Here is a 25,302-nt window from a genome sequence, read left to right as displayed (position 1 = left end):
TGGGGTTCATATTCGAATGTCCAGTCGAGTTAGATCTCCACTTGCCACTTGATGAAATAGTTGAACTCGGTTGAGTTTGATCAGGTCGAATCTACAGACCCGTTATCGAGAAGCACGCCCGGCCTCTGTGGCTGTGACGGCTCATCAGGTACGTACCATCTTCCCCGTCGACCACGATAAAGAAGTTCTCCTTCTTACTGATCGAAACTCTTGATCCATACAACCTGACAGTCTTTTGCATAGACGTGACTTCAGCACTACTCACAGAAGATTTGCCAAAGGACTCTAAGAGGTACGCTCGAGCTTCAGGATCGTGGGGTACCCTTTGATTTAGAGCCTAATCATCCTTTACCTGCGGGAACACTTGTTCATTCCAGTCACCCGACCCGGTACTTATATGCCACACGGTCGACTCTAATACAACCACCATCAACTTCGATACTTCTCTCTACCTTACTCGAATAACTAATTCTCACGGATCACCGCCACAACTCCTCTCTCACGATGACATTCGGAGCCATTGCTCTCCCCGCCGAATCATCCGGATCGGCTGGAAGCAGCCAGACCTCGCCTTCTGGTACCAAACGCAAACTTCCTGATTCGGACCCCAACACTTCCTTCGACTCTGTAGACTCCAGATCAGATTCGAAAGCCGGGGCCGACAAGGCTACTACCTCTTCGAAGGCTGGACGGATGAAGCAGAAGGGCGATCGGTTTCACCCGTTGTTCGACAAGACCGACGAGAAGGATAAGAACAAGAACGGTAACAGCACCGCAGTGAAGGAAGGATCGGATCTGGTCAAGAAACGTCGAAAGATCGACCTCGACCCCGAAGATCCAGTCAGCCGCAACAGTACCAATTCGAAGGAGAGCAGCTCGAGGTCCCGATCAGACTCGAACTCCAAGAGGAAACACTCGTCCTCCAGCCACAGTCACAGTCATAGTCACAGTCAACGACAGAAACTGAAGTCCCTCATGCGTCCCTCGAAACCGACTTACGAAAAGGAAGATGCCACGCACCTCGTCACCGCGCTCAAGGATAGTCAGGACGAAGTGGACAGGTTGAGAGCCGAGTTAAAGGCGGCCAAGGAGAAGGAAGACAGGGTGACGGTCGAGTTGAAGGAGGCCAAGGAAAAGGAGGACGGGGTGAGGGTCGTACTGGATAGATTTGAGGAGGAGCTTTGTTGTGGGATTTGTCAGGAGAGTTTTATCGATGTGAGTTCGACGTGCCCGTGGCGATGACGGCGATGGCGATGGTTCATACGGCTGACAACACTTGACTGACTGTGTCAGCCCGTCACCGTTCAACCATGCGGCCACTCTTACTGCGGGAAATGCATGAGAGACTGGTTGAAATCCTACAAGATCAACGAAAAGCTCGTCTGGACCCTCCCCGGGCATACCTCGAACCTCTTGGAAGTCACTCACGCTCAACGAAAACGCGCTGGAGAACTGAACTTGAAAACCGCCGTCCACAAGGTCAACATCCCCGCCCCTCCCCCTAGCGTCAAGTATAATCAGTGGGGAGAGGCTTATGTTGATGATGAGGGTTCGGATAGCGAGGGGAGCGAGGACGAGGATGAGGTTATCGAGGATGTGAATGGGAATGCTGCGGCAGGGACGCATGGCTATCAAGATGACTATGACTCGGAGGAAGATGAAGACGACGATAGGAGCGATAGGAGTGGGTCTCATGTTTCTGACGATGGATCTGAAGCCCCACCACCAGCTGTCAACGAGGTAGTCGCACCACCTCCCATCGCTACAGAAGAGGCAGTCGCTCCGGCTTCTGAAATTGCTGCCAAAGAAGCTGTTCCAGTGGAGCCCGTCGACGCTCAAGCTGATGCTGCCATGGCGATCGACGAAGTCCCTCCACCGACTCAACCTGGAGAGGCCACTCCCGATCTCGGAGAAGCTCAGCCTGCTGTTATTAACCCTGAACAAACCGCAAATCCTGTTGCAGTGGTCGCCGGTCTGGAGCAGCCCCCTGGTCAAGCTGTACCTCCCCGCAATATCTTTCCTGCTCACATCACAGCTCATGCAGCCGGCGTTGCTGCTACGATTGACGCTCCTGCACCGCCCGCTGTGGCGCCAGCCCCTGGGCCAGTTGAGATCAAGCTAGGAGAGGGAAAACTGTCAAGCAAGGGATTGAGCTGCGTGTTTTGCAAACGGACGCCGATTACGGGAATCGTCCCGGCTCTGGCTTTGGGTGCCGCTACGGAATTACTAGTCAAGGTAGGTTTCTGCCATTTGCCACTGCTTGCGTGACCTGTGATTTACGTTTCGGTTCGGCTTTGCTAGGCTCGACCGGAGTTTGCGAGGGAACAAGAAGCTATCGATGATCACCGCAAAACTTATGAGAAGGGCCAGGCTCTCAGTGTGAGTCATTGCACCTGTTCAGCTGATACGACTGCGAATATCGACTGAAACGATATCTCAATATGCTCGCAGTTCCCCATCCCAATCTCTGCCGTTCCTTCGTTTGTCGCCGTTCAAAAAGATCCGGTTCGAATCTATCGAGATCGCGAGGGCGAAGGTCTCAACGAGCGATACTGGAAACCCTGCAAACACTGCCCGGCGCCTGGTAGGGTTCCCGGTAGATTCGTCTGCCCAATCCCGGTGAGCAGTCAGCGTCAAATCGCGAAGCGACCAACTCTAAATAAATCTTTCTTCAGGTACCCAACCCAAATCGCCGTTCGACTCGTCTCTCTCGAGATCTGCCTTGTCCCGGGCATGTGCTATGTGGTCGTTGGTATGTGTTGGTCCATATGAGCGTTGCGTGGGCAACAACTAAGCTTATCGCTGCTACAGCGAGACGCTTACCCCTGAATCCCTGGCGAGAGTGTGTGATGGATGCGGCGAAAGTGCATGCAAATCGGTAAGCGGGACGCATTTCCGAATATTGATTACCCCCTTACTGACCATTCCGTTTCAGTGTGACATGCCCTTATTGAAGCATTTGCATGAACCGCACATGTATGCGGAGTATTTGATGTATCCTGAAGACCTTGGAAACAATGCCGTCCATTACCCTCAATTTGCTAAATCACTGCTCGCGGCGTTCCGGTGAGTGCAATGTGGAACAAAGAGACTTGTAATACCACTGAAACCGATCTTGGCATTCAGCCACAACGCCACCGAGGCCGCCATCTTCTTCGCTTGGGCACAGAAACAGTCTCGACTAGCCAGCGCTGGGCTCGCGCCAAACACTTCGTACCTCAATCGACCCAAAAGGTTTTCGACCAGCCACGTCTTTACCGAACTGTCGAGCTGGTTGTCGTCGACCGAGGGAGTCGCTGCGAACGGATTGAAAGGCCTGTTCGAGCGATTTGGCATTCAGGGCGGCCTACAGAAGCCCACCGGGGGGACGGGGAGATTTTGCGGTTCTTGCGGAGGTACCATCTTCAAGGTGCGCAGCGGTACGGAACTCCGGAACTGTCTCTGTGATTGACCGGAATTTTTAACATTCTTGTCAGGCTGGACTGGCCGAGTGGTGGATGCGACATTCGAAGAAGACCGCGGTCGAAGCCGTCATCCCGACTGCCATCAAGGACAGGGTCAAGTGCAAGTGGGGAAATACGTAAGCCGGACCTGCATCCAATCGATACTGTGCTAGCCGCTCAATCTTTCTCGGTCACGAGTAGATGCTTCTATCAAGCCAACGAGACTCACGCCGAGCAATGTGAGTGTCAGACTCAACTATTTGTCGGACTGGGACAAAAACTGACGTCGACGTGTCTGCCCCGACCAGATTCCCATCTATGCGCCCGCATGACCGACGAAGAGATCGCTGCGCTCCCCGAGGAGCAGACAGCGCCTACCAATACTGGGACCGAGAACGACACCGCAGCCTTTTGCAAAGCCCATAAATCGGCTCGACTGCTGTTCGAATTGGACGCAGCTCCAGCACCCGTCGCTGCACCGCCCGTCGCTAACACCGAAGACGTCCCAGCCGACGTTCCTGTTGCGAACGAGGCTGTCGCTGGCGACGTTCCGCCTGCACCGGCGGCCAACCCCGCTGCTGACGACCCAGCTCAAATCAATGAAAACCCTGCCAACCCCGGATCCGATGCGGCTTCCCAGGGAGACGACCACATTACGCAAGATGAAGAAGCCGCATGGCACGCCGCCGTAGAAGCCACTCTATCGGCTCACGATGGTTCCGAAGATTGGTAGACAGACCAGCTCGATCGACGAACTTTTCCCCATACCATTTCTCTGCTTTCACGATCACTTTCATGACCTTTTCGTCTTACGCTCCACACTCGTTGTAAGATTTCTCTCGCATGCGACGACCACCGCAGACATGTCTTTGCACGATATTCACGCTCGTTTGTCAAGACGAGCCATATTAAATTGATTTCGGCATATGCAAGAGACCCCGGGATTCGATACAATACAAGAAAGAGGATGTATGGGAGGCGAGGACACGTAAAATGTAGCGGCAAGACGGATCGACCGTAGGGTTTGATGTTCTCTTTCTTTCTACTCGTCGCCGATCTGTCGAGGATGAATGCCAACCTTATCAGCCACGATCGTCCAAGCCCATCAACCGTTATCGCGACTCACCTTGGGAGCCAAGTAAAAGTTGATGTGTCCCTGCTCAAACTCAAAGGCGACCAACAATGGCACCTCGTTGCTCATGTTCAGGACGACATGACTCGAGAGCGGGGCCGACTTGGCAAAGTTTTGAAGATATTTGAGGGAAAAGGTCAGGGACACGGCTTGCTGGAGGACGATGCTGACGCCATTCTCCTCCTCGCCCTCGGTCACCTTGGCCTGCGAGTCGGGTTGAACGACGAAGTTAGCACCCGGTTTTACCTCTAATGCTCCGAAGCGGCGCGGGGCATACCTTTTTAGCAGTCTTCTTCTCGGACGCCTTGCTGGCAGCGGCCTTTCGCTTCTTGCTGGCTGCGGCGTCGTCCTCCTCTTCTTCCTCTTCCTCGTCCTCTCCCTGCTCTGCGTCCGATCCAGCTTCCTCTATCCGTGCGCAAAAATGAGATCAGCTCGGCGAATCTACTGTATTCGTCGCTGAATCAGGCGACCCACCGTCGCTATCTTCCACCTTGGGCTTGACGTCATCCTCCTCCTCTTCCTCTTCGTCGTCACTGCCAACAACCTTGTTCTTCTTCCTACCACCCTCCTTTTCCTTCTTGACCTTGCCCGACCTGACGCCCGACCCAGAAGGTTTCAAGAGCACGCTCCCGTTCCCAATCTCTCCCTCGCACGTAAACCTGACGCCGTCCTTGTTGGCGTCAATCCTGACCGACTCGCCGAGTGCGCTCAGGTCTCGGCAGATCCTAGCGAACTCGGCCGAAGAGAGGGTGACGGTCGCGTCGTAAGACGTGTCGGGGATTCCGAGGTGTTCCTGGTCAATGTCCATGAGCTTCATCTCGTACTCGCCGAGTCGATCGGATTCTACGCAAAAGTAGGTGGGTCAGTGAATGTTGCCCTAGTAGTAAAGACTCCTCTCTCCAAAATAATCGAATGCATCTAAGTCGCGACACTCACTCCCGTTCTGAAAGACCAACCCCAACGTATCGGCATCATCGTTCGCCTTCAACGTCAGCTCGTCGGTATCCTTGGCGCACTTCAAGATCTTGGTCAACGAGGCCAAGCTGATCCCCAGGGGGATATTGCGGTCGCACCGGTAGTGTTCGAATTCGTTGGCTTTGAGTTCTACGGTGACGAGGGCTACGTGGGAGTTGTCCATCGCTTGGAGGGCCTGTGGGGTGATAGAGGTTGAGAATGAGGATGGATTGAGAGCATAGAAAAGAGGTTAGACAAAGCGGGTGTAAGTATGTTGACAAGACAATGACGAAAGAGAGCAGATGAAGGTAGAAAAGGAAAAGAGGGAAACGAGGAAAATGGAGAACAGAAAAGGGGGGATTGAACAGATAACTCACAATCCCCGTCTCGCTACACTCAAAGTTGGCCTCCGAGACCAAACCAGTGATGGCTAATTCCCCACCGATATTATCGGATTGCGAGTTGTCGTTGTTAGACGCATTGTATGAGGGATATATCCAAGTTTCCGAATCGCGTTGCGTTGCATTGCATGTCAGGTCAGGTTGCGGGTATGACGTGATGTATCCGATAGACGTATTTCCAGTATGGTCCAGCCGATTCCAGACAGAGGACAAGGATCAGGTCAAAGAGAAGAGAACAGAGAGGAGCAGTCAAGAAAGAATCAAGCAGTCAGCCCATGATTTCAGTCACGAAGAAATGCACAAGCAGGACAATCTCATGGACCAGTCGACGTACCGTCCATCAACTTTTTCAAGATCGAGGCTTGTTGCATTCGCGCTTCGAGCATTTTGGGCGGGATAGTTTGTTTGGTGTAGGCGAGGCAGGTAAGGAGGAGGGGTTTGCAACGGCGAGGAGCTTATGGTTATCGGTAGGGAATGGCAGGAGGACAAGGAGGTGGAAGATCGATGATGAAAGATGATGAAGCTTGAATGCGATGGTGGAACGTCGAAACGCGACGCGTCGTGTCCCATCGAGCGAGCAGAGAGGGAGAGAGAGGCGCGTTTAATGGGAGAAGAGAAGTGCTGTGAGGATCATTGGGTATCCGCGGTACATGCGGGCCACTAAAAGTGACGTAAAGAAACCGGACATCGACCCGAGCTACATGTCCATTCCAGACTCGGTAGCGAGATCGACCTGATGATAACCACGACCCCATTCAATCGGACATCGCGCATCCACACTAGCAGGCTAAGAAGCAAGTCTCCAGATACACAGACTCAACAGCTTCACACCACACACCAAACAATAGAATCCACCTCCACCACGATGCTTTTCACCTCGCTCATCCGCACCCTGGTCCGACCGACCACGGTCTCCTCCACCCGCGCCTGCTCCATCTGCGCCGCCCGTTCCCTCCTCCCCACCTATGGAAAGACCATCATCCCCTGCCCAGCCGCCGGTACCACCTCGCCCATCCTCCCTGGTGGATCCGCCATCGCCCGGCCCCGTGCATCGGCTATCATGAATCAGACGATGGGTTCGAGGGACGTAGCGGTCAGGGGGATGAAGGTTAGGAGTAGCGTGAAAAAGTTTTGCGATGGGTGTTCGGTCGTAAGGAGGAAAGGATACCTCTACGTCGTCTGTAGCAAGGATCCTAAGCACAAGCAGGTGAGCTTTCGAGTCCCATTACGCTCGCTCGTTTGAGAGATGTCGATTTGAGTCTTGCTAGCAGCCGATGCTGATCATATCCGTTTGCGGGGTCGCATCACAGCGACAAGGATAAATCAATCCACCCTCTATCCTTCCTATCTCCCGAATTATGTCTCACCTCGCCTCTTGGACTGATGTTCCTTGTAATACCGACCGTACCGTACCACCCAAACACCCACGATGTTACGCATTTATGAAAACATAGATTGTTATGAACCGACCTCGAATCATATCGAACGCAAGAAGAAAAGAGGCAAAATCAAGATCTGGATCGAGAGGAACGACACCGTCACTGCTTTTCTCCCCCGAGATACGCGGTTCTGCCCAAGCTCAGATGTTGCGGCGGTACCTCTAGGAGTCTCTATGGTCGAAAGTGCAGATGTCGATGAGGATGGCCAGATCTCGCCGTTAAGAGAATGGATGAGTGGCAGGCTGGCAGGGGCTTGATGGAATGCGAATTAAACCAGGGTCATCAGACTATTCAAGCACACTCGACTGCCCTCTAGCGTGTGGGATGATGGTGGAGACGAAAGGTAGACGCTGACCCTAACCGCGATCTCGTTCTCGTAATCGGGAGGGGGTCGGGAGGGGGAACGCTGCCGCTTAAGCTGTGCTATTTTTCATATCAAAGGAGGTCAGGTCGTGGTATGGTACAATAGGTTCTGCTAATCCAGCAACGTCCAGGGATGGGGAAGGGGGAAAGAGAAACGGGCAGAATATTGATCAGGGCCTATCGGTGGCTGGCTGCTAGGCGCGGTCATTCGGTCGTATGTCGAGCCGTCCGTTCTTTTCCTTGGAACGCCTCTGGCGGCGCTGAGAACGTCTTCCGTCATGTTGTTCGCCGGGGTCGATGACGGTGTCTTCCAGGTTGCCCCGGTGATCGTCCTTTTCTTGACCACCCTGCTGACTATGAACGGAAAGTGCAGTAGACAAGCCTTTAGCCGGCGTGAACAGCCCTTCCAACCTGCTCACGTCTGCCTCGACCTGTTCCTGCTCGGACAACCCAACGTTGTTCTCAGTGTCGGGGAAAGCTGTGTGGGGATAGAAGACATCGGCTGTGGAATGGAAGGACAAGGCAAGGCTGGCAGTCTCAAGGCCTCTTCGATCCGTCGGCAAGCCGGAGATGGACGGTAGAGTGTACAGGCTGAGTAGGGCGATACTTCCAGGTCTCATTTTTCGACGTGTAGGTCTAGGCGTGGCTGTTTTCGATATAAAGAGGACAAAGACGACGATATGCAGGGGTTTTGTGGCGAGCAGAGAGGTTTACGACTCCAGCTTATTAAACCCTCTGCAAGGGTGTCAGCCTTACTGCAACAGATTGTAACTGCGATGAAAGGTTGATCCGGTATCACCTTCCATGAGGTGATTCGAGCACGTGATCAAAATTGTCGTGTTTCACCGTACCGGATGTAGCGGTCTGCTGTCGACGCCGTAGCGACGTGCTTTAAAGGAACAATCAAATAAAGCGCGTCTGCTGGCGACTCGTGCACTAGGTTCTATCAATCTCTGTCTTTTCCAGGACTCGTTCAACCTGATCCATTGTATCTGTAATTCGTCATAGATGCGAATCTTCTGCGTATGTGATCAAACACGTCACGCCCCTCTCATCCGCGCTGTGAAACATTCTGCACTACAATCTTCGGCATGCGCTATCGTATCACTTCTCCCCTTCTACTGCCTTGCTCTCTCCTTTCTCTCTCTCTTCGGCCTGTCCTGATCGTCCCTGCTCCTTGCGAGCAATCCGACCGTTCGGCTGATTTCCTGCTTGGGCGGGTGTGTTCTCAAAGTAGTTCACTCCAGACGCTCCCCCTTGTGATGCAGCCATGCTCCGATAGTCTGCGCTGATATGGGAAACGAAAGTACCGTCTGGGGCTGCCGAGAAACTTCCCTCCGGCTGTTGCTCGGTTGAGTTGCTGGAGGCCGACGTCAAGGTGTTGACTGAACAGATGGTAGCGAGAGTAGAGCTGGTCAGTTGGGCGACGGTTTTTGGATGCATGTTCGCACTGTATATCTCTCCGAGATGAGTCGCTTTATTAGTCACATCAAGGTTCGAGACACCTAAACTTGTTGTAATGTGTATCGCCTTTATACTTTTCCAATCCATAGCTGAGGGCTCTCCCTTCACCGGATTATCCCGACCAGACAAGAGGGTGCTGGCCGATGGAGATTGAGTTTAGCCTCCGATTCCGCATCGTGTTACTCTCCTTTGATCTGGGTTCGAATCACTCTCAAAAGAGACACAGCATATCAGTTCAGCCTAAAAAAGGAGCAGCGGAACATATCGGGATGACGGGTCGCTTACCTTTGCGGCGCAAAGGCCTAAAAAAAGGAGCAGGGAGAGGGATTAGAGGCGGAAAGGAAAAAACGGCACAAGCCCCCCTTAGTCCAGCAGAACCTGCAGGCAAGCGTAGAAGATTGGTTTCAACGTGGTGAGCTCTTCTGGTATCCAGATTCTCCGATGAAGTCGTCTGACGATCGCCGTTGGGCGAGACGGATGGAATAGAACCACAGACGCCGACCCAATATCTGGATCTCTCCTCACGCCAAAGGCCGTTTCTGCCTTTCGTTCACACGTGATCCAGGAGACTGGCACCACAAGGATCAGCACTTACTGGATGTTCTACATCTCCTCCAAAAAGGGAACGGCAACTAGTGGGACTTCATTGATAAGATACGCGAGACGAATTTGGCATATACAAGCGGGTTGAAAAGCGCTACTGCACTATGCGTCAGATGCGCTAGGTAGAAATGTCTCTCTCCGTCGGAGGTGACGGTCTCGTTGTGGGATTCACCACAATCTCGTGCGCGTCTTGTCTCCTCCTTCTGCCTTCAAGAAAAGGTACGTTTGGAGGGGATCTCACGATGCCGTCCGAACCGAATTCAAGTACAGTTCCATAAGCTGAATCGGTGCTCCCATTGTCGAGAATGATGCTGCTGCCCGACGGCTCGTTTGTAAAGACGGACCCAAAGTCGTTTTCTTTGCCCTGAGTGGAGGCTTGCCCTCGCATGCTATTCGAATTGACAAAGCTGGTCCCAGCAAAGGAGGCAACGGTGATCACGGCAATTGTCGATTGTCTCATGATTTGGTATTCCGTTTGGGATGAATGGTTGCACTTTTTATCCCAAGATGTCAAGCAGTATCAAGACTGGGTCTGATCCCTCCTCTCTGATTCTTCTGCTCGGTTGGGTCGATCATATACTATGGCATGCAACTGTAATCCCGCCACCTGAAACACCCCCTATCCGCTCATCACGCCACTCAAAGGAAAGACGCGTTCGCACGCAATGTAACAAGCACGCATGCGCACGTATCATCAACCTGTCAGGCTGTGTCTATGGCGAGATTTCGTCCCCTATGAGCGAGTCATCGTGTCAGGTATTCCGTCTCGAAGATGGTATGGCTACAACTGGCGATCTTGTCGTCGAGATGAAGCGCTCGCCGGATCCGAGACCCAGCACAATCGACACGCGCGCGCTAAGCTAGTTTTCTGACGTGGCAGTGGATACGGGATGTTCGACGAAACGAGAGCTTCGCATGAACCCGAAGAAGTAGTATAACTAGACATCGCCTGCGGAACAGGTTGCACAGTGTAGACCTCGTTGGGGTTTCTCCTGTGTAGAAAAGGTTGAGCGGATGCCACGAACTGAGTTGCAAGCGACAGGACGTCTAGTTGTTGTATTTGTTGTTTGATCGGATATTTACCCCCGCGCGTGGGAATCCCAGTTCTCGAATCGCTCGAAATCGACGCAATCGAACTCGTCCGGCCGTGCGAAGACGTTGAAGGTCCTTTCTTTTTGCCATGTCATTCCCTAAATTGTACTTGACCTTGCCTTATCGCTGATTGTAGCGAAGGAAGATTCCAGCAAGTCCCAGCCATCTCGACGATAGGTCATCCTGCATGTTTCACGTGACTCTGATGGGTCTCGCCATTGACGTAGATGGCTCCGGGCTTTCCAGATCGGGCGAGAACAGGGTTTCCGATCTGGAGCACAATGCCCGAGCGATCAGAAGGGGTCACGAGTGGATACGGCGATGGCCAGGATTGGAGATACCGCTTGCGACCGATTCGTCATTCCAGTCCTCCATATGCCTCCATACCCCTGCATTTGTTGTTGTGGAATGGATTCCGATGAGGACGGGACCAGTCTGGGGCGAAAGGTTACGGATGGCGGGGCACTAACTAGCGGGAATCGTCGGTCGATCGATCGTGTACGCATCGACGTCAAAATGGCGCGATCGCCGGTGGGAATGACATTCCAATGCGTCACCTGTGCGATTGTGCTGGTGATGAGCTGGTCAACCTGCGCTCGTGACCTCGAAAACGGTAAACAAACGGGACCAGCCTCTCGCAAGCTAGCTCCCAATCGAGCGGTATTTCTCGATCCGTTCGATGACATTCCAGGTGTGCACCCAGTTTCGGCCGATAACCGGGTTCGCGACCCATATGCACAACTTCATTCCCCCTGCCTTTCCCGCCTTTGTTGACATCTCATCGTCCTGTATCGGGGTTGAACCTAGTGCCCGATGTCATCATCTCATCGCCGGAAAAGTGACATGACGCATCGGATCGATGATATCATCTGATGTCATCGATTACCGCTTGCTCATCGTCGCACAGGTCAATCTGTTGTTGTTTGCCAGCGTTCCCCTCCCAAATTCGAGTATATATACCCCTTCCCCCTCGACTGAATTCCGTTCTGCTTTTTCGTCTCTCTACTTCTCATCACAACTCACACTCTCACACTTCACCCACAACCAACCCAAACACACAAACAACCTTACACAATGTCTTCCCAAGGAGAAACCTACAAGCCCTCCGAGGTAAGTCTTCTCCGCCTTCGACCATCTTCGACTTGGAACGGCCTTTGCTCACTCGACTTCTGTTCCCTTAGCACGACGGTTTGAAGAAGGACGGTACCCCCGACAAGCGAGTCTCTTCCGAGCACGGCTTCGTGAGTAGACCTTCGGACTTTTCTCCCGACTCAGCATTCCTCTGACCCGTCGATGACTGTCTTCACCAATTACAGGGCGGTTCCGACGGCCCTGACCCCCACGTCGAGGTGAGTATTCACTGTTCTTGATTTCCTTTACCACTCTTTTACTGATCAACGCATATCATTTCTTTACTCGATAGGGTGCCAAGGGAGGCAAGTCTTCCGGTACCCCCCAGGAGGAGCAGTAAACGTAGCCTCGCTACGTGGACCAGCACCTACATCGGCTACCATCTTTTGAAGGACCAGTTGGAGCATGCAAGGAATTGTATCTAAGCAAAGCAAAGCAAAGTAATATTGAATTCGTAAACCGAGATTGTCCTTTCGACGCACTCCTGGACGTGTCCGTTGTTACTGTCGATCATCAGCCGCCAGCTAGCGCTCCGTGCGCGACTTTGTTCATCATCCGTTCCAGCGCGGTAATAGCGATGCACAAAAATGGTATCATCATCATCGTATTGCGTTCTCGTCTACATAATCAATCTTTCACAGTCTACAACCCACTGACGGCTACGCTCACAGCTCGATCGAAAGCGTCCACCATCCGCTCTTTCTCGGCGCGGCGCCTCTCGAGGAGTTCGAGCTCATTCTCACACGCTCGAACGACCGCGACCAACATCTCCTTGACAGCTTGTCTCTCTCGCGCCTGTTCGGATCGTTTCTCGTGCGCCGCCCTCTCTCGCTCCAGCTGTTCTTGCATCGCTTTGACTTGCGCTTCCAATGCCACGATCTTGGCGGACGTCACCTTGTCAGTTCCGAAGACGTCTGCCGTCTTGCCTCCTCCGATCCCACCGCTGCTAGCCCGACTCGCGACCCTTCTAACCCGACTGGATCTCGGCGACCCGTCCAATTTAGAATCGCTCATCCTACCCGTCAACGGACTATCCCCTTCTCCACCCAGATCACGCCTTCCCAATCCGCCCAACCACGTCCTTCGCGTCTGTTCCAACCTGACGTCAATGTCGCTATTGTTGGACAACGTGCGCGATCGAGCTTCTCCTCCCTGACTCGCAGGCGTCCCACGTAACCTCGTCAAAGGATCCTTGTTCGAGGGAGACAACGACATCCTGCTACTCCCGCTCGGAACCGCCGCACGTGCTGGAGATAACAACATCTTGGATCTCGGCGTCTGGCAGATCGACGACGCCGGCGTAGTAACGTCTTCGGTACCGATCGACCTTGCATCAAGCGGATCTCGTTCGGGAGTCACCGTACCCATCGCCGTCGTCGCTCGGATCGGGCTTCGGCGATCGGCAGCGTCAGGCGTCATCGTCAACTTCGGGATCTTGCCGGCGTCTTCCACCTTGATACCCCGGGAACGCGTCAACGTATCCTTTCCTTTGATTGATCCGTCAGGTTTCGCAAGCATGGTCACCGGAGGTCGATCACCACCGATTCGATTCGCTTTGCCCGTGGTCGGACCGAGACTCTTTGATCCTCCCGGAGTCGTAGCGACGCTGGCAGCCCGACGAGTAGCCGGCTGAGCACGCAACGGAGTAGGCAGTTTGGAAATCGCCCTCGGGGTCGTGTTCGCCGCTGGAACCCCTGCTTTGCCTCGAACCGAAGCCGTACTGGCCGTCAACGAATTCCTCTTGTCACCAACCTCGGATCCTTTCCCCATAAGCTTATCCAACGCGTCCTGCCTGTTCGTCTCGACGTCCTCTACTCCCGACTTGGACAGTTCATCGCTCCCAGAAGCCAAGACCTCCTGGCTTCCCGAAGTCTCGACGAAACCCAGGGGCATCATCGATCGTCTCTTGGTCGTCCTGAGCTTGACAGATCCGGCTATCGAGACCGACAGGGATTGCGCTGCATCCTCCGTGGTCGCGGTCGTACTTGTGCTTGGCTCCTTGATGTTGCCCAACCTGACTGACCGTCTCGCAGCCTCGGGCACCGGTCTGTCAGCCTTGACCGTCCTAGCGCTGGCGATCTTGGCGGGTGGCAACATGCTCATCTGACTAGCTCGTTTACTCAATCGATTCCCACTAGCTGCATCCTTCTTGACCGTCTCCGCACCGGTGCTCGTACCCGTGGACATGGGTACGAGGGCGACGGGCGTACTTGACCTCTTCGAAACTTGAATCTGACTCTGTTTCTTCGAAACTGCGAGCCCCGCTCCGGCATTCGACGTGTTTGTAGTGGTAACAGTCGCCTGTTTAGGCCCCCTAGGTCGTAGACTCATCCCCGTACTGATCATCTTTGGTTGCGCCTTGTCCTTCTCCTTGTCCACTTTCGCGTTCGGAATATCTGCCTTTCCAGTCCCACCAACGCTCCCACCGACAATCCCACCAACACCACCACTCCTTCCAGCACCCAGGCTGACGATCGCCGAGACGCTCCTCTTGTGCTTCAATGCAGGAATGCCCGACCCCGATACTGACCCTAAGCCTGCCGCGGACACCGGACCACCCTGCACGTCCCACAACATCGATCTCCGCTTGACCAACCCCGGTTCGACAGCCGCCGGGGTCCAAGTGAGGTTCCGCTTCCCATTCCCGTTCTCTTGCTCGTCAGACGGAGAAAGTCCTAGGGTGCTTCGAGGTCGACCTAGACCGAGACCGGTGTTATGACCGGGAGAGGAGGTGGAAGGGGCTTGACCTTTGAACGTATCTTTGGACCAGATCGAGGGTACGTTTCGGTCCGCCGTCTTTTCAGCCGGGAGTACTACCGAGTCCGGGTTGGGGGTAGGTGAGGAAGTGGTAATAAGGTGACCTAAAGGCGAGGGAGCCCGTGAAGAACTCGCAGAAGAGGTGCCGTCGTCGGTGTTGCTATGATGGGAATTAATAGGTTGATAACCGACCGGGACGGCCAAGTTCGAGCTCTTCCCGCCAGGAAGAAGCCCCGCCGGGATCCTACTCCTATCACCAACAGTTCCGATCTGAGCGGGACCTGTTCCTGGCTCTGTTGAACCGGTATCGGTATCGGTGATGGCGATAGTAGTGGGAGTCGGAGTCATGGGAGTGGTAGGAGTGACCGGAGTACTCGGAGCGGTACTTGTGCTCTGGAACAGACGGCTAGGTCTGTTCTCGGTGATAGATCTAGAGAGGTCCAGATGAGGCGGTCTACATAGGCAAAAAGGTGGAGTGACATCAGCCTAGTCCGGTCGTTTCCAGCTGGATTAGATGGAAACAGACCGGAGACGTACCTTTCATCCTGTACCACGACAAAGCCACCCCCACTTTCACCTCCATCCTCATCTCCAGTCCCCTTCTCCTCATTGAGCTTGCGCTTGCCGCTAAAACTCATACTCCCCATCTTGCTCCCCTTCTTATCCCGCTTCTTCTCCTTCTCTTCTCTTTCCTTCTCCTTCTTCTCCTCCTTGCCTCCGCCTCCAAGGCTGAGCAAGTTGCTCGAATTCTTTCTGCTCATCGAAGGTAGATTGAGGCTGAACATGCTTTGCTTTTTCGGTTTTGGCACGGTCAGAGTCGACATGACTGGGGTTGCGCTTGTGTTTGTTGATGTACGATATCGCCCGTCCGGTTCGGTTCGTGATCGATTGCTAGGTATCGAGCTGAAGTGATAATGATGCGTAAAATAGTATAGTGTGGTCGTTAAAGAATCAGAGAATATCGGGATAGCTGGATGAAATGTCGTCAAGAATCGTCGTAAAGGTGTGACAAGTTGATCGTATCCAAGAAAATAGTGGTATGTCGAGAGGTATCTCTGATGTCCGTGAGCTCGCTATGACCCGTCGCAGTCCGTAGCCGGGGCAGGAGCGTTCGCTCTGCTAGATCCAGCCGCTGGTCGACTTGGAAAAGACCTTGATAAGGTCACTAACGGTGGAGTTTGGGGCGAGATTTTGATCCTCGATGGTGTCGATGTTGCATGTTGTTGATGGATCGATGGAATGTCCCTTCATCATCATCAGCTCGACTTTGTAAACAAAAACAGATCGCGGACGTTGCCCAGGGCCGGCTCGTATCATCAAAATGGCTTTTTGCACAAGAGACTTGATTGGTATGGAACATCTTGCACGCAGCAAGACATGATGCGCAGTCGATCTGGCCATATCGTGAAACTATCTCTACCCAAGATGGCAGAGAGCTCTTATGGAAAGGCTACAGCTGCTGGGCAGCACCCAAACCCTGCCAAAAAAACGAGTAAGGGAAGAACCAGGGGGTAACGACCGTGTATATATAATCAATGGGTGTACGCAATGAGTGATACATGAGCAGAAGGAGGAGCTAGGTACAGAGTGCATGAGTAGGTCGACAAGAGCATCGTCCATCCGATCTCACTAGGTTTATCGATCTAATGCGAGAGTCACGCAGTGCGGGATGCAAAGACTGTCTAGAGCGACAGGCTCAACCCGCCCGCACCGACCATCATCGCAACGATCCCTGCCACCCAGACCCCACTCCCGAGCGAGGCGACCGAACGCCCAGCAGCGTTCAGAGCCGAGGTCGTTGTCCTCGCCGCGCTCCCTCCGGTAGAGGTCGCCCCCGTGGCCGCCGCGGTGGACTTTGCGACCCCGCTCGCCTCGGCGTTGCTCCCTTTGGAATCCTCGCTGACTTCGACGGTATTGGTAGGCGCCGAGACCCCGTTCAACTGCGCGGCGACGTTGAAAGGCGAGTTCCCGTTCGAGTCGTAGAAATCTAGGAGGATGTGGTTGGGCGGCCTTCCCCACAACCCGACACAATTCTGAGCTCCCTGACCGATACTGCCGTACCCCGTCTCGGCGTTGGTCTCGTTCAAGAGGTCCTTGTTGGGCAACCAGGCGTTGATACCGAGAATGTTGCCGTAGACGTCGAGGAAATGGTTGGTAAGACTCAAGGTCGTCGTGGGCGAGCCGGAAGATCGGTTGACGTTGCAGCCGAACTCCTGGTCGGTCACGTCGTACGCGTCTTCCCACATGTTGCTGAATTCTGTCATGGGGTCGCGGATGGAGGACAGCTTTAGCCACTTGTATTTGCACATGCCGGTGCCTGATCGAAGCGTACCATCAATGATCCAGCCAACACTGTTAAAGTCCGCCGCATAATCCATAAAAACCACCATCCTGCCTCCACTCTCGATCATGCTACCCAAAGTGGGCCAAGCGTCGATGGCCGTGACGGCTCCAGCGGGTTGGTACACGTTGGACGTCATTCCGGCCGCATCGAACGCGCTGGCATAGGTCGAGGGTTCGATCGTGTCGATGTTGACGATGACGAGGGAGACAACTATCGGTGCAAGAAGTCTCAATCAGTTGATTGTCTGAGGGGGAAGATGCGGGTGCAAGAGGTTTTCGTCGCACCTTCGTTGGGATTGGCGTCCATCCACCCTTTGACCTTGGTCAAGTAACTCGTCAAAGATCCTCCATCCAACAAGGTCTACAAAGAATATCCTACGCTTTTAGCTCGTGCGTCCTCCTGGCCTCGTCACACCTGAAGCACCCGCATAGACAGAGACTCACGCATGAACTGTGGCAGAGTCGGATGTCCCCCGTGCTGCCCTTGTGACTATCGGAAAAGAACCGCGATGTCGATCAGCAACCTGGGTTGAACAGCGGGTTTGACGAGCACGAAGAGCACTCACGCTTGGACTTGCAACGTCCTCACGCCATCGTTCTATCGATAGCAAAATCATCGCTCAATCAGCCCTAGCCTTCTTAACCTGATTGATAATGAGAACTTGCCAACTGATCCACGACCCCCTTGCCTTGATTATCCATAATGCTGCTCCCGTTCCCATACGAATTATGCGTGCCGATGAACGTCACGTTGCCATAACTCCTATCACACAGCTCGGCATGTCCGTTGCAAACGGTAGGTGCACGAGCGGCGAGGTTGTGATTGTGCTTCGATGGCGAACGGGCAGAGAGGGAGTGCGAGGAAGAGGCCGAGGTGGTCGAAGAGAGGGAGAGGAGGGCGGCGAGGGTGGTCAACGTAGGAAGAAACATGGCTGATAGTGTTTAGATAATTGTGTGACTGCTTAATCCGGGCTGAAAATGCTTGGATGCTCGACGATCAGGAGTATATTTGATGGAAGATCAAGAGTGTCGCTCCAGGCGAATCAAAAGATCCAATTCGACCGAGTGGTACTAGTTTGAAAAGAGTCGGACGGGGGTGGCGACCGGCTGTTGATATGCAATGAATGTCGTAACGTAGCTAACGTAGTGTAGTGTCGGTTATCCTAATAACGATCGAGGGGTGTATGAAGATCTGATTGTGGTGAGATCGTAAACCCGTTTCGTTGCAAAGATCTCTGATTCCCAATCCCAGCGATCCTGGGCTGTGTCGCCTTTTTGTTATTGTCTTGGGTCGCGAGCGAGGTTACGGGCGCCGGAGCTAGGCGTGTGCAGCCTTGCAAGTTGAGAGAGCGTAGAGGTTCAAACTGACGGAGAGACTGCAGTAGAGTGCGAACGTAGAACGTAGTATAAAAGCTGGCTAATCGAGCAGGACACTATCTGATAATCAAGGCTGTGTTTCTGCCATCACCATCAAAGCAGACTGCGGAAAGGAGCCAGGGGGTCCTTCACCCTCGAATCACCCGTCACAGTGCCGACATTCCCAAACACGATCATTCACCCCGCGCGCGTTCCCCCTTCTTCCGCCTCTGGCCACGCGAGGGGGAGGGGATAGGCCGTCCCGACTCGCAGCTCATGGTACGGTACAACAAGGATCATCTCGATAGACAGCTATATAATCACATCACAAAACTACGTAAGAGACCGGAGAGAATCGGAAGTCGAGAGAAGGACAAGAAAGAAGTCGAGAAAGGCAGTACAGACACCGCTGTACAGGACCTAGACCGAGCCAGACCAGGTGGGTAAACCTTCGTTCGACATGTGACGAGAAGCCAGGTCGTATTGCCGAATGTCGATATATAAGTCGGTCCGGCCAGTCCAGTCCCCGTCCAGTCCGGCGCGCAGCTGATCCCGAGAACTCCCATTCCCGCCGGATTGGTATATGTTGAAAGAAGAAGATCGAGAGATAGATCGAGAAGATGGAAGAGGAAGACGATTAATCGAAGCCCCGGTAGACCGTACGAGTGAGAGAAGAACAGAGGGAGAGACATCGAGCCGAGAAAGTCGCCATATGTATGTGTGATATGTGTCGTGCGATATGGATGTATTGGCGTTCCCCGGTCAGACGTCCCCCCGAATCGCTTGAATTTATGCATCGTCCAGGACGACCCGGAGTCCCTTGCCGAACGTGTTCTCTCCTGTGAAAGCGAATGTTCTGATTTAGCGATCGTCTCAAATCAAACTTCTGGAAAGGACCTCGGGGGACTGACCACTGTAGCTAACGTAAAGGAACCCATCTTCATCCCTGCAACAACCAGAAATCAATCCCCACAAACATGATATCAGCCTCGACAACTCGAAAAATCGTCAACCGGTCAAGGGCGACCGCGGGCTACGCACTTGTGCTCCTCGTAGATCGTGCTCATCAATGCCGCCGTTGGGGGCAAGATCTCGTCCACAAAGATGAAGATCGCCTTTTCCGGGGCGAGCTTGATTCGTTTACGGATGACGTATACGAATTGGCCGACGGTCAGGTCCTGTTCGATGACGAGATCGGTGTTTACGAGATAACGAAGAGGAGACAACGGACGAGGCGGGAGCGGTAAGAACGGTGTTGAGCGAGCGGAATAGGGATAAATGCGGCACAGTAGAGAGGACTCACAGCAGGGACGAGGTACTTCTTCTTGTCAATATCCGAGATGTCCGACTTTTCCACCTTCTCGCAGATGACCTGGGAGGAGTCGATGATGTGACCGGTTGCAGGACACCCAGAGACCGAATTAAAGGGTGTACAGTAAAACACGGGATAGAGAATCCAGCCATGTTCATCGATGATCGAAGGGTTGAAGAACAGCCCATAAGGAGCGATAAACCTGGATCAGCGTCCAGGTCTTGATGGCATCGTGTTAAGAGCAGGACGTCGATAGCCGATCCTGCTGAGACTCACGGGAATACGATCGTTGTACTTGTTCCTGATCCTCTCGGCTTCTTGCTTCCTCTTGTCTATTCCACCACACGGTTCAGGACCGTACGATGAAGCAAATGGCGTAGTTGAATCGTACGGAGCCAGGTAGTAGTTGCGTAAAGGACAGGAGGCAAGGTATACGGATCGTAGGAAGGTCGGGCGAGATATCATCCAGTTCGAGTCCGGATGTAACAGGTCCGGGGACGAGCAGTATGCAAGATGATGAGCTTTCTTCATCGGCCACTATTACTTAGCAACGAGATGCTAGACCTGGTATCGTGCTCACCGAAAGGATGCTCATCCTTGAACTTTGAGCGGGCCATGATGTAAGGTTTCTCTTGGTGGTTTGATCTGACTAGAGTTGGAGGCTGACTCCGGTCTACTGGGAGTCAAGAGAGACGCATTCGGGTTTGTAGGTTTGTACGAACAGCGGTACCAGGTAGTGGACGATTGTAAAGAAGGATTCCGAGGCGAAGAGAGCGTTGAAAGGAGATCCCCGAAAGCGTAGCATTCCGAGCGGGGATTTCGCAGATGTCCGTCGACGGTTCATCGCCACCATGAGATCCGAGATAGACGCCAGACCGAGCATAGAATATCAGATGTTTTCACATAGAGCACAGTAGACGGTCAGCTTCTTTGAATAGAATATGGTTTCGATACGAAGGGAAAGGGAGGCGATGGCCGCGTCATGTGCACGTCCCAAAAGGGGAATGACGAGGCGGTGGGCAGATATGGGAGAAGGGGACACCGCAGTCACTCACGCAGATAGGCTGATCCGGGGTGATTGAATGTGATTGACAGGTGTGAGGTCGCGCAGAGGTCGGGCTTGTGTGATGAGTTATCACGAAAAGGTGGATGGCGATTGTGGTCGAGATTGCTGATGGGTGGGTGGGTGATCGTGATGATGATGAGGTTGATCAGCCGGCGGACCCGTGGCCCACAACCACAACAACGGATGCAGCTTGGTTACGTAAGCACTACTCAGCATCGAACCGGATGCATATCTCGCGATGAGCAGCTATCGCTCTCGAAAGGATCAAATGCTATTTCACCGGCTACCTCTTTCAATCCGACGGTAGCACGGAGCTGTATTGGATCTCGCCTCAGTGCTGAGACCTCAGACCTCAACTAACCTAAAACCAGCAGTGATCATGTCCAGGGGACCTCTTTCCGCGGCCGATGGACCGCTGGTCTGGGTGAGCGAGCTTGAACGAGCCGTCAAGATCACAGCTTGACATCGATTCTCCCTATCATCTCCATTTTGGGACAGATTGATTGCGAGGTGAGATAGAATAACCCTTATCGAGGTCTTATGAATGTTGAATCTCGCGCTGAAAATATTGTGCTCCCAGATGACCGGTCAGCCAACGTCTATCGGATCGACCTCCGTTCCCACCAAGCTGAACTCCACATATCCCTTTCATCACCTCAGGTCTGGACCACGAAAAGGAGAGAATCATCGAGATCGCCGTCATCATCACCGATGGGGAACTCAACCCCGTAGACGATGGGATCGAATACGTCATCAGGACGGACAAGGAAGTACTGGATGCGATGGGCGAATGGTGCGTCAAGACTCATGGGGTACGTCGTTTCGCTTGCTACAACCGCACACACCTCGCAGATGCTGACTTACGCCATCTTTACTCGAATCTATTTACGAAAGGAATCTGGCTTGACACAGGCCTGCATTGACTCTCCTCATTCGTACGAACAGGTCGAAGGTTACGTCTACGAGTACATCAAGCGCTGGGTCCCTGACGTCCGGGTCGGCGTTCTAGGTCAGCCTCCTCTCTCGCTTACTCTGCACCAGTAGCAGAATGCACTCATCGGGAATCGCATTTCGATAACAGCCGGTAGCTCAGTCCATGCGGACGCTAGGTCAGTCCTGCCTAGCTCATACATAGAAACGACTGCGAGCTTATTGACAAAGGGATGCATCGTAGGTTCCTTTCAAAAGGCATGCCCAGGGTGATGCGGCATCTCCATTACCGAATCGTCGGTACGTGATTTTGCAAATGAGAGCGTCCGCGTGAGGTGTATGCTGAACGCGCCACTCTGAGGACCACAGATGTCAGCTCTATAAAGGTCAGTCTTGCTTTAGTTCTTATAAGCGGTAGTTACTGATCGCACCAAGTGATATCGTATCAATAGGAACTCGCCAGACGATGGTACCCTGAATCCCTCGAGCGCGCCGAAGTAGTTCATCAGCGAGGTCCTCGTTCCGCTCATCGGCAAGTCCCGATCGTTCTTCATCTTGACGATACGAGAGTGGTATACTGACCGATCACCTCATTCATTTTCACACAGCGCTCTGGATGACATCCGTGCCTCCATCGAGGAACTCAAGATATATCGCCAGAGCGTGTTCTTGACCAAGGAAGAGTTTGCCGTCAGGAACCAGTCGGCTGCAGTAGAGCATACTCAAGCTGTAACTTCGGATGTAAGCAGATCGTAGAGTGTACATACCTTGTATACTATGTTGTTGAGCAGGAAATTTCGCACAGTCGTTTGTGGGGACTTGCATAGGCTACATTGGGGGAATGCTTTATGACCCACGAAGGTATCCCGTTTTCGTGGGGTTGTGGTTGGCAGGAGAGACGGTCTTGTCCTCGCTCGTAATCCGATTCGTCTCCTGTGAGCTCCTGTCAGCTATCGACTGCCTGGTTTCCACTAGCTGATACCGAACGGGCATACTGCATAGATACCAACATCGACTACCTGGCATACACGCAACAGGCAACCTTGTTTCTTTCACCTAATAACGAACGCACCTATTCCAAACTGGTCGGAGATACGGGTCCGCTCGTCTATCCAGCACTACACCTTTACATCTATTCCTTCTTGCACAAGATGTTCCCCCGGGCCAGCTTGGTCGATGTGGCCGGCTTTGTTCCGGGAACGAACTCGACGCTCAACGCACTGGAAGGGGGCGCAGGCAAGGGCACAGGCAAGGGCGAGATCGGAGGTCCAGGCGGCTTGTTTCCGTTACAGATTATCTGGTTGGGACTCTACATCGCGACGCTTTTCCTCATCGCCATCATCTCCGGCCAGGCGGATAGCTACGTGCAGTCTCGCCGCGCGCCTTCAGCTCGATGGATCACTTCGCCTTGGGCTCTCGTTGACAGGTTAATGAACGGACCTGCACCGTTACCCTTGTTACTGGGAGCGCTCTCCTTGAGCTTGAGGTTACACTCTATCTATGTGTTGAGGCTCTTCAATGATCCCATTGCGATGCTACCGCTTTATTCAAGCGTATGGCTGTTCACTAAGAAGAAGTGGAAGCTCGGCTCGATCGTCTATTCGTGAGTAACATCCCGCAGTGTTCGACAAACGTGTTCATCGTCGACGAGTAGGAGCTGACGAATGGCGCCCTCATAGCCTCGCGCTGGGGGTCAAGATGAACATCCTGCTCTTCTTGCCGGGACTCTTGGTCCTTCTGTTCCAATATCAAGGAATCGCTCACGGAGCGATCTGTGGTGGTCTGATCCTAGCGGTCCAGGTGAGCCGGAACTCATCTCCAGTCTCATCGGCATCACATTTTTATCGACCTGATGTCCGGCCGCACATAGATCGCTCTAGCAGCCCCATTCTTGACCTCTCCGGATCTTGCTAAGGACTATTTTACCTCGGCATTCGACCTGTCGCGAGCTTTCTTGTTCAAGTGGAGCGTCAATTGGAACTTCGTCGGACAGGAGACGTTCGATTCGGGTGGTTTCAAGCGGGTCTTGTTGTTAGGCCATGTGCGTATTCATGTTTCATACACCAAGCGACATTTGAACGCTGACGAGGAGAAATGTAACAGGTGACTACCTTGGTGCTATTCGCTTGGTTCAAATGGAGCGGGAATGTAAAAGGTGGAACCGCGGCAGTCTTGAGGAGAGGGATCTTGGGATCGTGGTGGCACGCGCCCGTTTACCAGGGTCCGGAAAGCGCTTATCGTCAGTGTGCCTTTGCGTAAGGCGGTAACATCAAGTCTAGTCTCTTTAACTGGTCCATGATCTTCATGCTCTTGCTTTCAAACAGATATCCCCCTTGTGCTGTTCACGTCGAACCTGATCGGGATCACCTTTGCGCGATCGTTGCATTACCAGTTCTTTAGCTGGTACGCGCATCAGATGCCGTTCTTGCTCTGGGCCCAGGGATGTCCGATCTGGATGGTGTGAGTACTCTTCTTTCGTGCTTTCCATCGCTTGTCGCATAATTGTGCTGATATGGGATTGAGCTACGATAGCATGCTTGTTTGGAGCGGGATATGTAACGCCTGGAACGTGTTTCCGCCGAGCAAGTTGATGTCGTTCTCGCTCTTTTGCGTTCACGTCGGGACCTTGATAGGGGTCTGGAGGGGAGGCTACAGGGTTCTACATAGGGCCTCAGTGGACACCAAGCAGTCGTAGAGGTTCTGGACGATAGCAAGCGACCGTATGTACAGGTAGGTAGAGATAGATGAGCGCATTACCATTTGTGGCGGAAGACGAGACGGAATCTTTGCGCTTCGTTTGGTCGGCTGCGCGTGTAAAGCAAGGGTCGGCTGCTCCCGTTTTTCGCACCTGCTCCCCCCAGGCCTGCCTCTGCAGGCTTCCTCCCCTTCCAATCAGGTCGACCTCTTATCATCAACCATCCTCGACTTCGACATCCACCCCCCTTGACCTTTCACTTACTTAACCCTCATCATACCTCGTCTCTCTAGAGGTAGACACAGAGCTTAACCGGAACAAGATACCCTGAGGATCTCTCTGTCGAGACCATCGCCTGCCATCACACCGCGTCTCCCCTTTTTCCCCCCTACGTCATTGGTAGATCAAATTTCGCCAACCTCTCCGTAGCCCAAACTCGTTACACATCGACAAATCAACCTTCATACCCTCTGGTCACCTCGCTTGATACCCTCGAGTTGATCCGAGCTCTTTGCCTCTCGTAAACAAACCCCCTTTCCCGGCCCAAGGACCCTCTAGCCGAGACCGGAACCTCACATCGTCTGGCGTCTAATGAAGAAGAAGAGTAATAATAGTGGTTCAGGTGATATCTTAACGAGTCAGGGGTGAGTCGCAATGTGCCGAACCCTTCTCAGTCCCATCCGGAAATCAGCCATGGAGGGCGTTCTGGAGTGGTTGATGCTTGAGGGATTTTTGCCCTTGGAGCAAATCGCTGACCCATCCGCTTTTTCCCCTTCACACCCTTCCTTTGATGCTGCGCCCGATTTTTCTTTCTCCGTTTT

The 25,302-nt window shown here is 53.3% G+C and overlaps 10 protein-coding genes across 10 annotated transcripts; 4 read left to right on the top strand and 6 right to left on the bottom strand.

The window, feature by feature from the left end:
* The first annotated feature begins 11 nt into the window (after positions 1 to 11).
* HD553DRAFT_68261 (uncharacterized protein) lies at positions 12 to 4,323 on the top strand. The gene is made up of 13 exons (XM_046184414.1): positions 12 to 148; positions 232 to 292; positions 378 to 1,215; positions 1,294 to 2,235; positions 2,302 to 2,379; positions 2,452 to 2,619; positions 2,676 to 2,752; positions 2,812 to 2,878; positions 2,936 to 3,066; positions 3,127 to 3,409; positions 3,477 to 3,580; positions 3,645 to 3,682; positions 3,752 to 4,323. Exons 3-13 carry the CDS (start codon positions 505 to 507, stop codon positions 4,174 to 4,176), a joined length of 3,024 nt encoding a protein of 1,007 aa, XP_046035151.1. The 5' UTR covers positions 12 to 148; positions 232 to 292; positions 378 to 504; the 3' UTR covers positions 4,177 to 4,323.
* Positions 4,324 to 4,336: 13 nt separating this feature from the next.
* On the bottom strand, positions 4,337 to 6,492 carry HD553DRAFT_314397 (putative DNA processivity factor). The gene is made up of 7 exons (XM_046180345.1): positions 6,265 to 6,492; positions 5,907 to 5,959; positions 5,512 to 5,725; positions 5,050 to 5,418; positions 4,853 to 4,980; positions 4,570 to 4,779; positions 4,337 to 4,500 (listed from the first exon to the last, which is right to left on the bottom strand). The coding sequence occupies exons 1-7, from the start codon at positions 6,314 to 6,316 to the stop codon at positions 4,486 to 4,488; spliced, it is 1,041 nt and encodes a 346-aa protein (XP_046035150.1). The 5' UTR covers positions 6,317 to 6,492; the 3' UTR covers positions 4,337 to 4,485.
* A 244-nt stretch (positions 6,493 to 6,736) lies between these two features.
* HD553DRAFT_286355 (ribosomal protein L36-domain-containing protein) lies at positions 6,737 to 7,406 on the top strand. The gene is made up of 2 exons (XM_046178257.1): positions 6,737 to 7,137; positions 7,241 to 7,406. Exons 1-2 carry the CDS (start codon positions 6,796 to 6,798, stop codon positions 7,250 to 7,252), a joined length of 354 nt encoding a protein of 117 aa, XP_046035149.1. The 5' UTR covers positions 6,737 to 6,795; the 3' UTR covers positions 7,253 to 7,406.
* Positions 7,407 to 7,818: 412 nt separating this feature from the next.
* On the bottom strand, positions 7,819 to 8,409 carry HD553DRAFT_314395 (uncharacterized protein). Its single transcript, XM_046180344.1, has 2 exons — positions 8,047 to 8,409; positions 7,819 to 7,946 (listed from the first exon to the last, which is right to left on the bottom strand). The coding sequence occupies exons 1-2, from the start codon at positions 8,350 to 8,352 to the stop codon at positions 7,845 to 7,847; spliced, it is 408 nt and encodes a 135-aa protein (XP_046035148.1). The 5' UTR covers positions 8,353 to 8,409; the 3' UTR covers positions 7,819 to 7,844.
* Positions 8,410 to 8,836: 427 nt separating this feature from the next.
* On the bottom strand, positions 8,837 to 9,175 carry HD553DRAFT_343626 (uncharacterized protein; the record flags this gene model as incomplete). Its single annotated transcript, XM_046182895.1, has 1 exon — positions 8,837 to 9,175. One exon carries the CDS (start codon positions 9,173 to 9,175, stop codon positions 8,837 to 8,839), a length of 339 nt encoding a protein of 112 aa, XP_046035147.1.
* A 2,790-nt stretch (positions 9,176 to 11,965) lies between these two features.
* HD553DRAFT_343625 (uncharacterized protein) lies at positions 11,966 to 12,362 on the top strand (the record flags this gene model as incomplete). Its single annotated transcript, XM_046182894.1, has 4 exons — positions 11,966 to 12,001; positions 12,073 to 12,132; positions 12,208 to 12,240; positions 12,315 to 12,362. The coding sequence occupies 4 exons, from the start codon at positions 11,966 to 11,968 to the stop codon at positions 12,360 to 12,362; spliced, it is 177 nt and encodes a 58-aa protein (XP_046035146.1).
* A 212-nt stretch (positions 12,363 to 12,574) lies between these two features.
* On the bottom strand, positions 12,575 to 15,981 carry HD553DRAFT_336166 (uncharacterized protein). The gene is made up of 2 exons (XM_046182226.1): positions 15,317 to 15,981; positions 12,575 to 15,233 (listed from the first exon to the last, which is right to left on the bottom strand). The coding sequence occupies exons 1-2, from the start codon at positions 15,601 to 15,603 to the stop codon at positions 12,665 to 12,667; spliced, it is 2,856 nt and encodes a 951-aa protein (XP_046035145.1). The 5' UTR covers positions 15,604 to 15,981; the 3' UTR covers positions 12,575 to 12,664.
* Positions 15,982 to 16,461: 480 nt separating this feature from the next.
* On the bottom strand, positions 16,462 to 18,052 carry HD553DRAFT_329248 (PLC-like phosphodiesterase; the record flags this gene model as incomplete). Its single annotated transcript, XM_046181916.1, has 6 exons — positions 16,462 to 17,036; positions 17,112 to 17,333; positions 17,408 to 17,483; positions 17,567 to 17,612; positions 17,689 to 17,720; positions 17,789 to 18,052. 6 exons carry the CDS (start codon positions 18,050 to 18,052, stop codon positions 16,462 to 16,464), a joined length of 1,215 nt encoding a protein of 404 aa, XP_046035144.1.
* A 1,215-nt stretch (positions 18,053 to 19,267) lies between these two features.
* On the bottom strand, positions 19,268 to 20,407 carry HD553DRAFT_329247 (autophagy protein Atg8 ubiquitin like protein; the record flags this gene model as incomplete). Its single annotated transcript, XM_046181915.1, has 6 exons — positions 19,268 to 19,317; positions 19,390 to 19,424; positions 19,520 to 19,656; positions 19,782 to 19,850; positions 20,067 to 20,122; positions 20,371 to 20,407. 6 exons carry the CDS (start codon positions 20,405 to 20,407, stop codon positions 19,268 to 19,270), a joined length of 384 nt encoding a protein of 127 aa, XP_046035143.1.
* Positions 20,408 to 21,058: 651 nt separating this feature from the next.
* On the top strand, positions 21,059 to 24,585 carry HD553DRAFT_314381 (ALG3 protein-domain-containing protein). Its single transcript, XM_046180343.1, is given in 17 exon segments — positions 21,059 to 21,280; positions 21,355 to 21,366; positions 21,377 to 21,382; positions 21,516 to 21,668; positions 21,751 to 21,865; positions 21,938 to 21,965; positions 22,031 to 22,086; positions 22,156 to 22,172; positions 22,239 to 22,318; positions 22,395 to 22,527; positions 22,592 to 22,721; positions 22,789 to 23,389; positions 23,466 to 23,586; positions 23,657 to 23,827; positions 23,890 to 24,025; positions 24,111 to 24,246; positions 24,319 to 24,585. The coding sequence occupies 17 exon segments, from the start codon at positions 21,236 to 21,238 to the stop codon at positions 24,479 to 24,481; spliced, it is 2,103 nt and encodes a 700-aa protein (XP_046035142.1). The 5' UTR covers positions 21,059 to 21,235; the 3' UTR covers positions 24,482 to 24,585.
* The last annotated feature ends 717 nt before the right edge of the window (positions 24,586 to 25,302 follow it).

This window comes from Filobasidium floriforme (assembly GCF_021052385.1).
Source record: "Filobasidium floriforme strain CBS 6241 chromosome Unknown HD553scaffold_16, whole genome shotgun sequence".
Lineage (NCBI taxonomy): Eukaryota > Fungi > Basidiomycota > Tremellomycetes > Filobasidiales > Filobasidiaceae > Filobasidium > Filobasidium floriforme.
This window is presented reverse-complemented; position numbering and strand designations above follow the sequence as displayed.

Excerpts from the sequence above, each read along its gene's own strand:
- HD553DRAFT_68261 (XM_046184414.1), top strand. The coding sequence starts at position 505 with ATGACATTCGGAGCCATTGCTCTCCCCGCCGAATCATCCGGATCGGCT. Across the intron at positions 1,216-1,293 it reads GTCAGGAGAGTTTTATCGAT|CCCGTCACCGTTCAACCATG; the intron begins GTGAGTTCGACG and ends TGACTGTGTCAG. Across the intron at positions 3,410-3,476 it reads GCGGAGGTACCATCTTCAAG|GCTGGACTGGCCGAGTGGTG; the intron begins GTGCGCAGCGGT and ends CATTCTTGTCAG.
- HD553DRAFT_314397 (XM_046180345.1), bottom strand. The coding sequence starts at position 6,316 with ATGCTCGAAGCGCGAATGCAACAAGCCTCGATCTTGAAAAAGTTGATG. Across the intron at positions 5,960-6,264 it reads CTTGAAAAAGTTGATGGACG|CCATCACTGGTTTGGTCTCG; the intron begins GTACGTCGACTG and ends GTGGGGAATTAG. Across the intron at positions 4,981-5,049 it reads CAAGGTGGAAGATAGCGACG|AGGAAGCTGGATCGGACGCA; the intron begins GTGGGTCGCCTG and ends GCGCACGGATAG.
- HD553DRAFT_336166 (XM_046182226.1), bottom strand. The coding sequence starts at position 15,603 with ATGTCGACTCTGACCGTGCCAAAACCGAAAAAGCAAAGCATGTTCAGC. Across the intron at positions 15,234-15,316 it reads GTCGTGGTACAGGATGAAAG|ACCGCCTCATCTGGACCTCT; the intron begins GTACGTCTCCGG and ends TTGCCTATGTAG.
- HD553DRAFT_314395 (XM_046180344.1), bottom strand. The coding sequence starts at position 8,352 with ATGAGACCTGGAAGTATCGCCCTACTCAGCCTGTACACTCTACCGTCC. Across the intron at positions 7,947-8,046 it reads AGGACGATCACCGGGGCAAC|GACCGAATGACCGCGCCTAG; the intron begins CTGGAAGACACC and ends GGCTCGACATAC.
- HD553DRAFT_314381 (XM_046180343.1), top strand. The coding sequence starts at position 21,236 with ATGTCCAGGGGACCTCTTTCCGCGGCCGATGGACCGCTGGTCTGG. Across the intron at positions 21,669-21,750 it reads GGTGCGTCAAGACTCATGGG|GAATCTGGCTTGACACAGGC; the intron begins GTACGTCGTTTC and ends TATTTACGAAAG. Across the intron at positions 24,026-24,110 it reads GGGTCCGGAAAGCGCTTATC|ATATCCCCCTTGTGCTGTTC; the intron begins GTCAGTGTGCCT and ends GCTTTCAAACAG.
- HD553DRAFT_286355 (XM_046178257.1), top strand. The coding sequence starts at position 6,796 with ATGCTTTTCACCTCGCTCATCCGCACCCTGGTCCGACCGACCACGGTC.